The sequence below is a fragment of the Python bivittatus genome, unplaced genomic scaffold, assembly GCF_059951505.1.
Source record: "Python bivittatus isolate LINGU-HERP-01145 unplaced genomic scaffold, Pbiv_v1 ctg000210_np1212, whole genome shotgun sequence".
Classification (NCBI taxonomy): domain Eukaryota; kingdom Metazoa; phylum Chordata; class Lepidosauria; order Squamata; family Pythonidae; genus Python; species Python bivittatus.
Window position 1 is genome coordinate 4,937,222 of NW_028277053.1, and position 16,784 is coordinate 4,954,005.

Sequence of the window (16,784 nt, forward strand, 5' to 3'; positions counted from 1 at the left end):
CAGTGCCCTGGCATGCAATTCATTTGAGTTATTTAAACTCATTAAAGGCAAAGAGCTGTTCTGTGACTAAGTTTCTGTCAAGCTCAAGCTTCCATTCTTCGCCTACATCCTGCTATGGCTGCTAGAATACATACCCTCTAGACACCGCTTGATGGCAGCAGAATTAAGATATTGCCGACCCTAATTTAGAAAACAGTCCAGAAATTATAATAAATAAATACTACAGTATTTATTAAATAGTATGTTTTTATTTATTTATTTGATAAAAGAGAATTCAAGTGCCTCCTTTATCTGGAACCTTAAGGGCCATCCTTAATATCAAGAAATCCTACCGTAGTCCCAAGAGCAGAAAATTCCCACTGGGGGAATATTTTTGGCAAGTAGTCCACAGAAGTGAACCTCACGTTCCTTCTTCAGGCACCAAAAGGCCCTCTGTTTGTCTCAGGTTGCTGGGAAATACTTCAGCATACAAACCCTGCCCACTCCAAGGCAGCAGGTGTAGGAAAACATCCTGGTGGATTATGCTCCTTGTTAAACAATTACAGTCAAAATGAGTGAGGCGACTTCTGCCTCAGCCACTGCTAGTTTTGGTTGCCAGCTCTAACACTGGCAGCCTCTTGCCCAGAGCAGAATAATAGTTGGGCAACATTTTGGGTGTGGCCTGGACCTGCCCTACCTTTAAAACACTTTGCCCTGCCTTGGGCTTGCCCAGCTACCTTGGGGTTCAGAGTGAGTAACTCTTGGGGTTATCTTCCTTCCTGGAGCAGCAGTGCTGACATGTCTTGGCTGGGTCTGCAAGGCGCTTCAGGGAATAAGAAAGAACAGATCTGAACGCAGACGCTGAAGGAAGTTTAGCTCAAGCTGCCATCTTGGGCGCCAACATTCGGAAGCTCTCCTCCCAGCTAACGCTTGATCGGCTGCACCATGCTCAGCTGGAAACTCCCCAGACTTCTCAACATTAATCAAGTTCCCCAAGTAAGTAAACAATCGTTTTCAGTGTGCCTCTCATTCACTCAAACATTAGCTCTTGTTGATCAGATGGCATATCTGAACTGGGTCTGCTCCACGCAGCTCGCCTCTGGCTCCCTGAAACAGTCAGCCAGGTAGGCGAGGCTTGCAAGAGGCTACTAGCCCAGCACCACAGAGCAGGTGGTGTCCTGGGGCTGGACCTGGGTGGTCATTCTGTAGGTCAGGCCTGGGACGCTCAATGGACGAGCAGCAGCAGCAGCAGCAGCAGCACCTGGAAATATGCTTTTGGACCAGAACAGACAACCCTGAGGCAGAAGAGTTTCTTTATGTGTACAGCACAGGGTGGCCTGTGTAAAATATTGACTTAAGTTAAACAGTAACTCTTGAAAACCAATGGGAAAGCGTTACTTCTCCCTGGGACGCTCCAAAGTTGCTACAGCCCACTCAAAAAACGTCCAGTCCTGTCCAAGCTGGTTCACTTCTGTGCTGCTTGTTTGAGTTCCACGATGCCGGCTGGCAGAATTGCTGCCAACGCTGGCTGGTATTTTCCTTCCCAGCCCTGCATGAATGATACCCTTTTACTTCCCTGTTTCAAGCCCTAAGTTGTTGGTAGGACTACACTCACCTGTGGCAGAACTGATGACACAAGGAAATAAAATGACTTATTACCTATTTTCAGTTTTTCAAACAGCTACACTAACTTCTGGGTAGGAAATACGCATTTCAAATGTGTATGCAGATTTTTCATTCCCAGATCCTGTCAAGGGTGTGTGTGCGCGCGTGTATATCCGTGCACATGCATGTGTGGTTGTGTGTGTGTGTGTGTGTGAACATTTGTTGTCATTTCTTGGGAATTGTGGTGGTGGAGACATCTAGTGGACATTGTCCGGAGTTGGCACAGCCTGCTTCCCATTAAGTGTGCTCCTTCCAGATGGAGTTTAGAACATCTGAACATTTTTGTTCTTCTGAGCAAAAAGGTCAGGGCCTGGGATTTATTTCTGGTGGAAAATTAAAGAAATTTATGTTTTTATTTTAAGACAAATCTAGCTGGAAAACATGAGTGACAATTGATTTTTTTTTAAAAGAAAAGTCTTAAAAAGGCACCAACTGAAAAAGTCATGAAGTTTATGGTATTGTAATAGATTCCTTTCTCATACTTCTCTAGATATATTAAATTATAACGTTTGAATATGAAATAGCAGTTATATCAATGGAAATTTTCATAAAAATAAAGGATATTATTTTTGCATGCTTTCAGATAAGGTTTTAATTTCTTATTCTTTCTCAAGCATAAAAATATTTGGAGCTCAAAATAACATTATCCTCTTCAAATTCTTCCAGTGCTTTCCGTTTTTTTCCTTAGTACAAAACCTCTCTTAAAGAGGGAAAGACAGAATAAGTGCACGGTATTTATTTATTGGTGACTTCAGAAAGTCTCTGCATGGAAGTCCCTTTTCTGCAGGCTATTAAAAAAGCAAAGGAGCCAAAAATGCAGGAAGACAGTTTTTGGAGCGTAGCACAGTGTGAATAAGGAGAGCCAGTTTGGTGAACTCTAGTACTTAAGGCACCAGGCTAGAAACCAGGAGTTCGAGTCCTGCCTGAGGCAAAACGCCGGCTGGGTGACCTTGGGCCAGTCGCTGTCTCTCAGCCGTAGGAAGGAGGAATGGCAAGCTATTTCCGAAAAGCCTGCTAAGAAAACTGCAGGGACTAGTCCAGGCAGGCTCCAGGAGTTAAAAACTGACTCAAAGGCGCGCGCACACACACACAATTGTGAATAATCCATAAAAAGGGAATGAATGAAATAATGCCATAATAATTCTAGCATGAAACCGTTCAGCTTATTTTCCTTGTAGATACAGTAGTTATAGTTTTGTTAATTGAATTTTTGTTAACTGAAGTTTTTTAACTGAATTTTTCAAAGTCCTGTTCATAAAGGAACTATAATAGCACTTTTGTTACTGTTAGTTTTCCAGAGACTAATAGATTATAATATAAAGGTCCACAAAGTGTGGCCAGTGGGGACATTTGGTGTGTGTGTGTGTGTGTGAAAAGTGGCTGTGCCCTTCCCCTTTTTTACGCACTTAAAGGCGTGATTACATAGGCACAGACACCATCTTGACTTTTTTTACCTCAGTTTTTGTGGTTCCCAGAATGGACGAAACCAAAACATTTTGCATATTGTGTGTATTTATGTGTTTTGGGGTGCTGGGGAATTTGGAAAGGCAAAAAATAAAAAATAAACCCCAAACCATACAGAGATTTAACACACCCATTTCACTCCTTAACTCCCACACCATCTCACTCGGTCCGCTTTGGATCCTGGCCCCGCCCAGCTTTGGGATGCAGCCCCTGAGCCAACAGAGGTTGTAGACCCCCAGGACAAACTGTGGATGGCTTAAACAACCAGGCCCTAGCCACAGATTTATGTATGCAGCGTTTCCTCATTTTGCTTCTTTATTCAGAAGAATCTGAATAAAATCTTTATTATTTACCGAAAGCTGGAAGAGCATGAGAAAACGTCCCTAAGAAACCCAGGAGGATCTCTGCATAGTCAGCCCACGAACTGTCGTGAGAGGGTACGACGCCCTTAAAGCCTTGGAGGCACCCTCTTCAGCTCATGTATGCCATGAGCTGCTGTTGCTGCCGAGATTATGCCCCAATAAAGGTAGCTTAATCTTGAAGGTGCTGCCATTCTCCATGCCTGCCCCTGGAGCGTCCTGGTTCTTCTTTTGCAGGTTTTCCGAGAAGAGGGCATTCTTTGTGGTTACCGTCACCCCAAAAGTTCTGCGGCAGACTGCATCTTCAGTATCTTCCAGATGACAAATGAAACTATGAACATCTGGACACATTTTCTACCCGCTTGGTCTGTGAATTACGCATGCATTTGTCCCATAACAAAAATATGTTCTTCTTGATGGTTGCCTCAGGCCGTGGGGATGAGTTATTGTTAGGCTAAAGCCCAGGACTGTACTCTGGGTACTTTTAAGAGGAATGGGATGATTTGGGTTGTCCAAAGAGAGAAAATCTTCTCACTCTGTTGTTCAGTTTAGCCCCACTACACGGCACTGAAGCGTGACCCTCTCATCATCTGGCTCTCTGTGACTTCATGCAAGTGAGAGAAGAGTTTCTCTACCCCGTTTCTAAAGAGAAAGGGTGAAATGGAAGCATGGAAAGCTCATAAGGGGTTGGAGGGGCAGCCTTGCTGAAGCTGGGTGCTCTTTTCATTTCGTTTCAAAGCACCACTGGGCGCTCTTTGGCAGAAGTGGCTCAGGGGAAGCCACGAAAAACGCTAAGGATCATCAGCCACTGAGGGGGAACTTGTCTTTCATCACTGCTGCTGTGGTCTTTGGCTGGGGAAGATGACTGCAGCCTTCTCTTGCCCGTAACGGGCGGGCCAGTGAAGCCCCCTTGATGCAGGCTGCGCTCCACCGAGCCCCTCATCTGAGCCCTGGCCAAGGAGCTGCAGGAAGCCAGCAGCTGGCCCTGCAAGGGCTGCCCCCCACTGTGGCTGAGCGGCTCTTCTGCTTGCAGGTACTTCCTCTGGAAGCTTCTGGCTTCACTCCATGCCTGGGATGTCTGGAGAGACCACCATACGTGGCCCTTTCTTGCCTACCTGGGGACCTGTTGCGTTTATCTGCTGATATCCAGCGGCGCTCACACCTTCAGCCCCATGTCCAGCCGGGCGAGGCACCTTTGCTATTTCTTCGATTACGGGGCACTTGCGCTGTACGGTTTCGGTGAGGAGGCGAGCGAGATGCAGCTCCCTTTCCTTAAGGCGTTTCAGGTCTTTTCCCAACGCTTCCACGGGTGCTTGCTGTCTCTAGGGAAATTTAACTAAATTTTAACTAAAGTGCGCTAAGCCATCATGTTTATGGCTTAGCATGTTACATGAACCATTCACTGGTGTTTGTAAATCAGAGTTTGTGCCTTAGTGCATTCTGGGAATCTAGCCGAAGTAGATTTTAGCAAAACTTGGGTTTACTAAAATCAGGTTTAGTATGTATGAACTCAGCCTTCCTTTCCCCACAGAGGGCAATACAATTGCAACTGCAGGTGCTTGGACGGTATATTCTTTTTTCCCCTCATTCCTGTGCTTATTTGGAAGACCACGCAGTTTTAAAATCAATTTTACCTTTTTTTGAAGGTAAATTAAGGAGACACCCAGCCCCCATAGCCCGTAAAATGTGAAAGAGGCAGAAACTGTCAATCACTAACAGGCTATTCACTTTCACGCATTAGTGGGTGTCACAACTCACAACTCTTCCCGCTCCGCGAGAGGAGTCCTCTTAAAAGCAGCTTTGGTCACTTTTAAAAGGGTTATGATCTGCTTTTTCATCCTGGCGAGTGACTTGGAAACCATGAAGTGGGAGCCCTTCCCTTCCCGTCATGCGCTTCGGGCTCCCCTGGCATTTGTCTCCTTCTCGCTATAACTTCTTCTGCCACAGAAGCTTATGTGGGCATCCCCTGCCCCCTTTGGCAGCGCAAGCACCCTGCCTGGGACAGCGGGCACGGGCAGCGGCCCTGGGGAAGCTGGGACCCGCTTGACGGTCACCTCTCGGCTGCAGCCCTCTTGGTGGTGTGGCCTGGGCGTTTTTCGGTCCTGCGCCGGAGGGAGAAAAAACCTCCCTAGGTGAGACCCCAGCCTGCCCGAAAGAACGGAGTGTTGCTTTGTCTCCAGGCTCTGCCGTGGCTTATTCCGCCTACGTGTTCCCAGAAGAGTGGTCCGGCAGCCCCTTCCATCGCGCCTTCGTTCCCGCGGCTGTGCTTAACGCAGGGATCGCCACCAGCCTCTCCTGCTTCTCCAGGTACTGCCGGATCTGGTTCATGATGGCACCCGGGAATTCCCTGCCGTGGCTGGAGAGAACGAACCGGCTCAAGGCAGAAGGGGGAGGGCAGCTCGCCTCCGCTCCAGCGCCCGGCCAGCTGGGCCGAGTGGCAAAGTCCTGGGCCCACTGGGGGCGGGGGGGGCTGTGGGCCCTCCCGCGCTCAGCCCAGCCCACCTCGCAGGGCGGTGGTTATGGTGGGGAAAACAGCAGGAGGAAGGAGGACTAGGTTTGCTCGCCGCCTTGCGTTGTTTATAAAAATAAGAAAGGCGGGCTAAAGAAAATCTAAAAAACAAAAATAGTACCTCTTGTATCTTTGGGGGTGGGCTGCATGCCCTTTTTTTTTTTTTTTTAAGTTATTGCAATTTTTAAAAGGAAACACAGAAAAAACAATATACAATGTCTAATTAAAAGAACAATAACATAGGACAAATTAGTTATGAAATTGTATTACAACAAACAAAAATTACACCAAGAAAAAAACCTAAACATTAACATACTAAATTAAGATAAATGATCTAAATATATCAGGAGAGCTAGTTTGTAGTAGTTAAAAGGCACCAGGCTAGAAATCAGGAGACTAACTTCTCTCAGCCCTTGGAAGAAGGCAAGGGCAAGCCACTTCCAAAAATCTTGCTAAGGAAACTCCATGGACCTGTCCAGGCGGTCACCACAAGTCAACACTGACTCAAAGTTACCAAAAAAAAGAAAAAGAAAAATCACATAATCATTAAAACATGTATTAACAATTTATCCCAGGGTCACTGGGAGTCAGGTGGTATAAAAAATTAATTAATAAATAAATAACAAATTGTGCACAGAATCTCATTTATTCAACTAAAATATATGAAATCCTATGAAATCTAGGCCAATCTATGCTAAAAAAAACCCTATCGTTATTGGTTAGAAAGGAAGCAAAATCACACATTTTTGCATGAAATTAGACATACTGTATATCTCATCAATTCTGAGTAAATACACAATAGATCACACATTTGGTTTTGTCACTAACTTGGCTGTTTTCTGTGTTTCATTTCAGCTATTATAAGACATATAGGGATAAGATGACTAAACTGGATTCATACTTCAGAATAAACTATAAGCCACGGATTATAAATTCAGAACCAAACCAATCACCTTATAGCAGTGTTGTCCAAACTTGGCCACTTTAAGATGAGTGGACTTCAACTCCCAGAATTCCCCAGCCAGCATGGCTGGCTGGGGAATTCTGGGAGTTGAAGTCCACTCATCTTAAAGTGGCCAAGTTTGGACAACACTGCCTTATAGCTTAGCACAATGAGTGAACCCAGTCTCTATAGTTTTGCCCAAAAGAACAATGACCCCTAATTTAAATAAGGATCTCCCACCTCCCCCCCCCCCCCGATCTCAGATTTCAGAGATCCGGCAGGGAAGGCACGCTACGTGCTCCCTCGGCTGGGGACGTGCATCAGGTGGTCCCAGGAGGGGGCCTTCTCTGCCGTGGCCCCCTCCTTGGGGGTCCTTCTCCCCCAAGGCCAGGCTCGCCCCTCCCCTCAAGACCTGGTTGTGCCATCAGGCCTGGGGGTCTCTGGGAACTGGAGACATTCTTAGATGGCTGCGCTGCAACTGATATCCTGCTCTCTCCGTGGGGTTTGCATATTTTAGAATCTATTTTTTAAAAAATTTGTGATCACGTTTTTATGTTAATATGAACCTTTTATCTTTTTATAATGTTTGTTTTTATCCACTTGCTATTTTATGGCTGTATGCCACCCAGAGTCGCTTTGTGTGAGATGGGTGGCTATATGAACATGGCGTGGAAAGAAAGGAAGGAAGGAAGGAAGGAAGGAAGGAAGGAAGGAAGGAAGGAAGGAAGGAAGGAAGGAAGGAAGGAAGGAAGGAAGGAAGGAAGGAAGGAAGGAAGGAAGGAATCCCATCACCCCCCCCCAAGGAAGAATAAATCATATGAACTATAAATATAGGTGAAAACCCTGTGCAGTGGGCAGCTTCCCCAACCTGTCTTCCTGGGATTGCAAACTTTAACCAAAACCAGCCCTGAAGACTGCCTCACTCCAATAAATGTGTGCAAGTGACACATACTGTATGTACACATCTATTCCAGAGGCTACACTCTGAAAAATCCCAGGGATAGCAAAAAAACACGTTGACTAAATGAATAATCAATTCATGAGCTGCATTGGGCACCGGTTTGCTTCCGGGTCCAATTCAAGGTGTTGGTTATCACCTTTAAAGCCCTACATGGCATGGGACCAGGTTACCTCTCCCCCGTGAGTTCATCCCGTCCCACCCGATCACACAGAGAGGGCATGCTCCGGACCCTTTGGTGAAAGAACTCCGACTAGCGGGGTCCAGAAGGTGGGCCTTCTCTGCGGTAGCCCCCGCCCTTTGAAACATCTTGCCCCCAGAGGTGAGATTGGCCCCCTCACTCCTGGCCAGGATCTGAAGACCTGGCTCTGCCATCTGGCCTGGGGCAAGGAGGGGGATCATCAAGTGTGGGGCTGGCTAGTCCCTTAGTGGCCTGGCACTGCTGCCTTGAACCATCAGCCTCCTGGATTTTTTCCCTTTTATTTTTGTAAATGTGAATTGCTATAGATTTTAATTGTATATTTATTTATTGCTTTAATGTGTTCTGAGCCGCCCAGAGTCCCCCACTGGGGGGAGATGGGTGGGGGACAAGTTTAATAAATTAAATAAATAAATAATGAAAATCAATTAGCCTATCCCACGGCTTAAGTTAAATTGTTTCTCTGTGTGCATATTCCAGCCATTCACTCCCTCATTTGCAGAACATCCATATGAAGAGACAGGCAGCTACTCAGACCTTACTCTCTGTACTTCCAAGAGAAACAGCAAAAATGGAGACAAGAACGATGGGGAAGGCACAAACCGATCCGGGAAGGAAAAGAGAGTCGGAACAAAACTGGATGAAAGGGGACGGGGAAGAAAAGCTCCGTCTCTGTGGAAGACAGAGAGAGGGAGACCCTGTTCAGGCATTACAAAAAGGGTTAAAATTCACCAGCAGGGATTCCCCAAAACTGTGTTCTATTCTGAGGAAATAATATGGACCCCTCCCCATTCAAGGCCCTCATCGTCTCGTTTTTCTTTTTAACATTCAGGTTCATGGAAACGGAGCAGCCAAAGTTCAGCAAAGTGATCCGCCTCTTGGCCTTTGCGTATTCTTACCTGTTTGACAGCTTGCCTCTCTTCTACAGGGTACGGTTTTAAAATAATTTTCTCCTATCTCGTCTATCTACATCACCTTTTAATATATTATGCTCAAGTTACTTATCACCACTGACAGAATATTATCAAAATATAACAGTAGCAAAACCAATGAGGGATTCTTAAACTGTGGGTTGGAATCATTGGGGGTAATGAAGGAATTGGACAGGGGGCCCACAGGGCCACTTCCACTCTGCTTGGAAAAGCTGGTTGGTCCAAGCGAAGCCCAGAGCAAATTTGGACAAGGCTCCGGTTCTGAGCGTGCAACATTGATGGGCTGAGCATCCAAGCTGGGTTGCAGATCCCGCTCTGCCTATGCAAGCCGATAGCGAAGTGAGAATTTTCTACAGTTGCTATTAAGAACTAGCATTGATCCAAAATAAATGAGAAAGGCTTTCAAAAATAAAGATTTCAAGAACTGGGCAAAACTAAAAGACTCGTCCTTCTCATTAAAAATATGGTTTTAAATTTGTTTGATTAATTCCAATGAAAACATTAATTTATAGCTATAAGGATCCATCAATTTTATCTATATACTACTAAAACTCTCCTGTCTGTTTCTGTTTGTAACCTTCAATTGGGCAAGATTCTGCATCTTAGGGCAACAATTTTTGAACCGAGGTACCTCAAATGGGCTAACTTACAGAATGTGTACAAAATCTAGGATCCATTACTCCCGTGGGGTTGAAATTTGGCAAAGTTGTGTCTGCTTCGGTGCTGCTGCTCCGCTGCGGTCATGTGATCATCATTTCCAACATTCCCTGCCAGTTCCCCACAGAGAAAGTCAATGGGGAAGACGGCAGGAAGTCGGAAGTTGCTCCCACTCCCACTGCTTTTTTGCCTGTGGTCACTCTGTTTCTCTGTTTAGGCAAGGGAACATCTCTGAAACGTGAAGCCAATTGGTCATAGATTGTCTAATTTGATATATAAATTAAACTGTAATGATTAAAAGTAATATATTTCTTGTCCAACCCCAATGAAATCATTCAGGTGAAGGGGTCACACAAACTCATTTACAATTTGATTCATAGCAAAACAGTGTTTGAGAACCTCTTCCTTAATGTATAGAACAATTCAACAAGTAATTCATAGTAAGGCAGCAAAATCAAAACATATTAAATAGCAGGTCACTGATTGATCAGATGAATAAAATCCAATCCATTTTAAAAAACTGTGTTTAAAGAGTTTGATCCTAATTTTGCAACAGGACATAAGGACTTTTAATACTGATATCAGAGATCTAATCTGAATGAGTGGGATTCATTTTATATCTACCTACTTGGGATCATGTTGGAACTGTGCCTGTTCGAAGTCCTGCACGGCAAGATAATTTTTAAGAGACTCAGCTGTTCTAGAGTTCAGATCAATAGGAAAACTTTGCACGTGCGTGTTTCCCTCTTCATTCCACCAGCAGAACTGGAGACAGCACCGTACTGAGAGTTTTCCTTTCTTGGCAACCTGGGAGGCTATCACGCGGTGATCGGTCTGGGACTATCCAGCGTCCGGAGGGCATCAGGCTGGGGAAGGCTCAGAAAACTGATTGCTTCTTTACCTATCTCTGGCTCTCCCAAATATCTGAACGTCTTTTTTTTTTATTACAGCTGTACTTGTGCGAGGTAAACGTTTGCACGGAAAGTGTCCTTGCAATTCACTACAAGCACATTGTCTTCGCTTGCCTCACCTGCTTCTTTTTTGCTGCACACCTGCCAGAGAAGTTGGCACCCGGCCTTTTCGACTATGTTGGTGAGAGGCAATTCTTCTTCTAAGTGCTGCTACAGGGAAGGGGGTTTGATTGACAAGTCAAGGGCAGAGTTCTAAGAAGCTCAGAAACTTTTCCTTTTAGGTCACAAAACCATCTACTGAGGAATTTTTTACCCACCTTTAGAAAGACGACAAATTAAATATGGATTCCTACCACATTTTAATGTGCACTGGTCAGGGCTATTAGGCCTTGTTCATTTTTGAACGCGTATATGAGATCTACTGAAATTATTTCTGGTTCATCCACCTGATCGAGCCCAAGCTAGTTCCTTCTCCTCAACTCCCCTGCGAAAGTCAGCAAGGGGCATCTACACGGATGAGGGGATAAACTGCCCGCTTGAAGGGTCCCTGGGTACGATCGCTTGCTTACACCACAGGAATTCGGTCTACGGTGAGGTTCACTGCTCATCGCTTGTATGGAACCCCTGGACGTCAGAGGCAACACGTATTTAACTAGGGGTCTTCCTGGCCCTTTTCCCGTGGGGAAGACTGCTGAGGGCTAGGAGGGTGTCCTGAAGAGATCGCCAGGACAGGCAGGGGCCGGTGTTCTTGCTTCCTCCTCTTCCCGGGGGCTTTTGAATTAAATCATTACACGAATCTTATTTCCTCAAATAACAGACTGGATCGGGGGCCACGCTTCACTGTGTGAAGTTATCTGAAAAATACCATGAATTTATACTGTGAACAGAACTTCTGACTTAGGAAAAAGGTTACTCAGAGCCTGACAAAGAATGAAGACTACTCAGTTTGTTCTCCTGGCAGTCCCACAGCTGCAGCCGCCTCTCCCTGGGAGGCTCTCAGCGTCTCCCTCCAGCTGGCAGCCTGGTATTTCTGAGGGCACCAATGGATCCCAACCCTACTTAGCCCTTCTGGGCTAGACACGGCTCTGGACAGCGAGCCAGTATGAGGTGGTGGTGAAGACGCCGGTCTAGAGGCCAGGAGGCGGTTCGAGGCCTCCCGCTGGCATGAAAGCCGGCTGGGTGACTTCGGGCCAGTCGCTCTCTCAGCCCAGCCCAGCCCAGCCCACCTCACAAGGCAGTGGTTGTGGTGGGGAAAATAGGCGGGAGTTTTAGGTATGTTTGCCACTTGGAGGTGACCAAATATTAAAAAAAAGGCGGGATAAAATCTCATAATAAAAATAAATACACAGCTGTTATAAAGGGTGGGAAAGCTGTTCTGTTGGATGTGGACAACCTGCAGAATACTAACGGAAATGGAGAAGCCACCCCATAGTTTGCATAAATGAAATCTTGACACTTTATTATTGGATAATAATAATAAGAATTGACACTTTATTATATTATTATAGCCCCACCTGTCTGTTTATTCCAATACTCAAGGCAATTTTCAACAATAAAAAGAGTATAAAATACAAATTGAATCAAAACCGAATTTAAAAGCAGACAGCAAAACATCTTGATACAAGTAGTCCTCGCCTAATAACCACAACTGGGATGGGAACCTCCATCGCTAAGCGATGTGGTCGTTAGGTGGAACGTCACGTGACTGCATCACTTAGCGACCGCAGTCCTGGTGGTCCTGGTTGCCATTATTAAGTGGATGCCCCGGTTGTTAAGCAAGGCAGCTTCCTGCCGGCTTCCCACAATCAAGTCAGTGGGGAAGCTGGCAGGAATTGCAAGCCCAGGCGCTACGGGTGGAGAGGGAACGAGGGGATGCACGGGAGGGTCGGGCCAGGCGCGTGAGGGAGGCGGCCCCAAAGCTCCATTCGCTAAACGCTGCCGGAAGAACTTTGGGGGCTGCCTGAAAAACGCTCGTGCTGAAATCCAAGCAGGCTTTCGGCACGGGGCATTTTTGGGCAGCCCCCAGGGCTCTGTACCCTAAACTCCCTGTGCCAAAATTCTGCTTGGATTTCAGCACGAAGGTTTTTCAGGCAGCCCCCAAAGCTCCATGCATTAAATACCCCATGGGCATGTTTAGTGCACGGAGCTTTGGGGGCTGCCTATAACAGCTTCATGCCTGAAATCGAGGCAGGATTTTGGCGGCTGTCTGAAAGTGCCCCACGCCAAAATCCTGCTTGGATTTCGGCACGGAGCTTTCCAGGCAGCCCTCAGAGACGAGAGGGAATCCTCTCAGGAGGCAGCAGCAGCAGCTTGTGACCTTCCCTGACAGCTTCCCCATTGACTTTCCTGGCAGGTGGCAGGGAGGATTGCAAATGGCGATCACATGATCACGGGGCAAACTGATTGCCAAGGGCCCAGATTGCTGTCATAACTTTGAATAGTGGCTGAGTGGTCGTTAAGCGAGGACCATAATCTTTCATAAACCAGGGGAATGCAAAACTGCAACCGGTCAATATTAGTTTTTACATATTTATCCCATTCTAAAAAAGGTACCGTGACATATAAAAAAGGTACCCAGTTACTGGGAAGTTAACTCTAGTATGAACCTTGGTATGTTACAGATAGAGACAAGCCAATGAACATAGAAGCATTCTCAGGCAGTTCCTTTTTTTATGTATGTAATTTTTTATTAAGGATTTTGATTACCATAGTAAAAACGAATACAAGTTAAAGAAATAAACTTAAAGAAGAATAGGAAGAAAGAATCAAAAATGCAAGAAAAAGAAAGATAAAAATATATATTCATATAAAGAAGTGACTTCCAACCTTCATTACAAGTATAGACAAATTTAGTAACTCTTCAACCCCTATATAGTTACAAAGATATCTCTTCATCTCATCATATCTCATCCCTTATCTATAAGCAAATCCATAAAACATAAACTTTTCAATCTTGGTGTCAGCAAAAAGTCCGTAAAGGTTTGCCAGAACTTTCAAAAAAAGTTTTATTTTAACCTGATCAAATAAGCCAACTTTATATTCCTTCCTTTACTTCTAAATGTCTTAACTTTTAGTTCATTCAAACATTGTTGTAGGATTAGATTTCTCTTCAATTCTTCTTTATCCCATCGCATCGACTTCTTCAAGGGTTTAACAAGCCTCTTTTGTAGATCCAATAAGAAAACATTTTCCAGATCATTCTCTTGGTTTATCATTTGCATTTCCCCCTTTAATTTTTAAAACTTCAGCCAGTTTCTTTTATAAATCCAATAAAGTGTCCTTTTCCAAATCATTCTCTTGGCCTGTCATCTGTAGTTCCACTTTTGGAACTTTGTCTTGTCAGACAAAATTTGCTCCAAAATTTGTCAATCCCTCATTATCACCTTTTAGACATAATCTATCCATAGGATCAGACATCATTACTGACACATTTGATATTGTAGCTACTAATTTCTGGCTCCATTCTTTAAAGATCTACTTTAATATTTCCAGTGTTATGATGCTTTTTGTCATTTTGTAAGTCCCAGTTAACCGACACCAAAAGCAGGCTTGTATTTTCCCCCCTTCTACTTAGAACCTTTAGTCCCCTCTAGTGTCCAGTTTCTAAAATCATAAAGTTGCTCATCTTTGTTATGAGCCAAGATGGCCAAAATAATTGTGGTTCACATGAGAAGCTATTTATTTTTGAGTTAATTCCAAAATCTTACAGTAAAAATCAATATTCCAAATTTAATCGGACCCTTAGTCCATTTGTAACTATCTTAGATCAAAATCTTATTTGGCTTTTTGCTGTTTATTTCGAATTCTTTAAGTTCTTAAGCTTTTACTTAGTTTTTCTTTTGTTCAGAGTTGAAGCTAAACTCACTGGGCAGCTTGTCAAACTTGTTGTTCCAAAGGTCTCTAATAGCTTTAAAATGGTTAATAGGCAATTTCTGAAAGTGATTAGAAAGTGAGGCCTGCGAACCTAGTGTCCTTTAAAAGGCTCTGCTGAGGTTGCGAGCAAGATGGCCGATCCCTTCGTCCCCCGGTGCTCAAACCCACGGAAGACCACTGTCCTGCAATCTCCTTGTGAGGAGCAGCCATCTGAAAAACATGTGATCTCCCGTCCTCTCCTTATGTGGAGAGGTTCCAAAGAAATGGTCTACTCACCGGTTCTTCGGTCTTCGCTGCGGCTGCAGGCTCGCTGTGGCCATGCCTCCCGCAGAAGTCCGCATTCTCAGACAGTTCCCGAGAGAGAATCATTGCTGAACATGCTGCACAGAGACCAAGTAGTGGACGTGACTGTGTACCTTTATGCAACGTTGCAGGCACTAAAATATAAACAAACATTAAAAATGGCCAGAAGCCACGAGACTTCATGTGTGAACAGAGATCTTTCGCAATGTACCTGTTTTATGAGTTGTTTAAGCATTGGGTAGGTCAACAGACCATCTAATGATGTTGCCGGCGTTCAGCTTAACACAGCCTCTGAGCATTCTCCTTTGATTTCTTACAGGGCACAGTCATCAACTCTCCCACATCTGTGCAGTCATGGGGACTCATTTCCAAATGGAAGCCCTTCGTGTGGACATGGAAGACCGCAGCAAGGCCTCCTTGCCCTCCACTTTCTTCTCACAAACAGTGGGTTTCTTTGCGGCTGCCGTGGTTGTCAACCTTGTCATCATTGCCATTTTCTCTAAGGCACTCTATTCCACACCCAGATTCTCCAAGAAAGGAAGCAAGCGCCAGGACTAATATTTTGTTAGAAATAACATCAAAATTCTACCACTTTTAACATAAAAGGTCCAACACGAGGTACTGCTTTGAAGAAAATACAGCAAATACTCTTCGTGGAGCACATCAAGGGACTTGATTCAACTTCGGATTTGCTTTCGTGTGAACTGTGAAGTACCACACAACTAGCAATTTGCTCTTCAAAGGGTTAGGCTAGGATAGTTTGACTTGGAGTATTTCAGAAGGACTGCAAGTTTCAGGACTCAGTAAAGGAACTGAGTAACTTCGGTCTTTGAATTTATACCAATAGGAGGCTCTACACTAACTGATGAAAGTCAAATAGAAACCCAGCTATTCTATAGTAGTGGGGAACAGCTGGCCCATTGAATGAAAAGGCCACCTTCTGTGCCCCGCAGGAGTCACCTGACCCCCCGGGGCCAATGGGGGAAAGGAGGGGGCACCCAGGGCAAATCCTTCCGCGGGCTGCAGGAACAGGGCACAAATCCTGAAGATTTCAGCTCTTCCCGCAGCCCGCAGGGGGATTTCAGCTCCCCTGGTTCCCTCTGCTCGCAGCTGACTTTCTGGGGACGCCGGCAGAGAAGACTGCAAATGGCAATCATGCGATTGCAGGGTGTTGGCCACCGGTCGTAAATGCGAGCCAGTTGCCAAGTGCCTGAAACGCAGTCACAGGATTACAGGGGGAGGGCGGTGTGGCATTTTATGATGGCGGGAAGTGCTTTACAGGCTGTAAAGCAGGGTTCCTCAACCTCAGCAACTTGCAGATGGGTGGACTTCAACTCCCAGAATTCCCCAGCCAGCAAGGAGACACCATAGCATAGCTGGCTGAGGAATTCTGGGAGCTGAAGTCCACCCATCTTAAAAAATACAGATACAAATACAAAGTCGCTGAGGTTGAGGAACCCTGCCGTAAAGCCCCCTTCCTGAGGCCACTGCAACTCTGAACGGTTGTTAAGCGGGCGGTCATAAGTCAGGGACTACCTGTAGTTTAGCTACTGAGGGTCTCTTGCATTTATTCAAACGGCTTGCTGCCTGTGCGGAACCGACCTTCTGCTAATAAAGTGGACGTTGCTTTACCGGGCTGAGCTGACTCCCAAAGCCTTGCCGGGGATCCCCTTCGCGCAGGGGCTCAGAGCCGAGGCCCCGGAGGAGCGGTGGGTCTGAGCCCCAAGGCGGCCCCTGCCCCGGGGAACCGCCGGCCCGTCTCCCCGTCCGGGCGCCGCCTTGCGGGCAATGCGCGCCTGCGAGCTGCCCCAAAAGGCGCCGGCAAGGCAGCTCGCAGCGTCCTCGCCGTCGCTTTCTCTCTGTCCCCTCCGAGGCCCGGGCGCGCCCCGCCCCGTCCCGTGCAACGGAGCAGCTCCGCCGCGGCGCTGAAGCCGGCGCGGCTCCCCCGCACGGGAGGCAGCCCAGCTGCGCGAGGGAGGCGGGGCGGGCGCCGCCGGCCTCTGTGACGTCACAGCCCCTCGCCCCGCCCCCG

At 46.1% G+C, this 16,784-nt stretch overlaps 1 protein-coding gene across 1 annotated transcript; it reads left to right on the plus strand.

Moving 5' to 3' along the window:
- Nucleotides 1-651: 651 nt before the first annotated feature.
- PAQR5 (progestin and adipoQ receptor family member 5) lies at nt 652-16,742 on the plus strand. The gene is made up of 7 exons (XM_025171266.2): nt 652-975; nt 3,705-3,832; nt 4,501-4,706; nt 5,648-5,774; nt 8,909-9,005; nt 10,616-10,757; nt 15,072-16,742. The coding sequence occupies exons 1-7, from the start codon at nt 925-927 to the stop codon at nt 15,308-15,310; spliced, it is 990 nt and encodes a 329-aa protein (XP_025027034.1). The 5' UTR covers nt 652-924; the 3' UTR covers nt 15,311-16,742.
- The last annotated feature ends 42 nt before the right edge of the window (nt 16,743-16,784 follow it).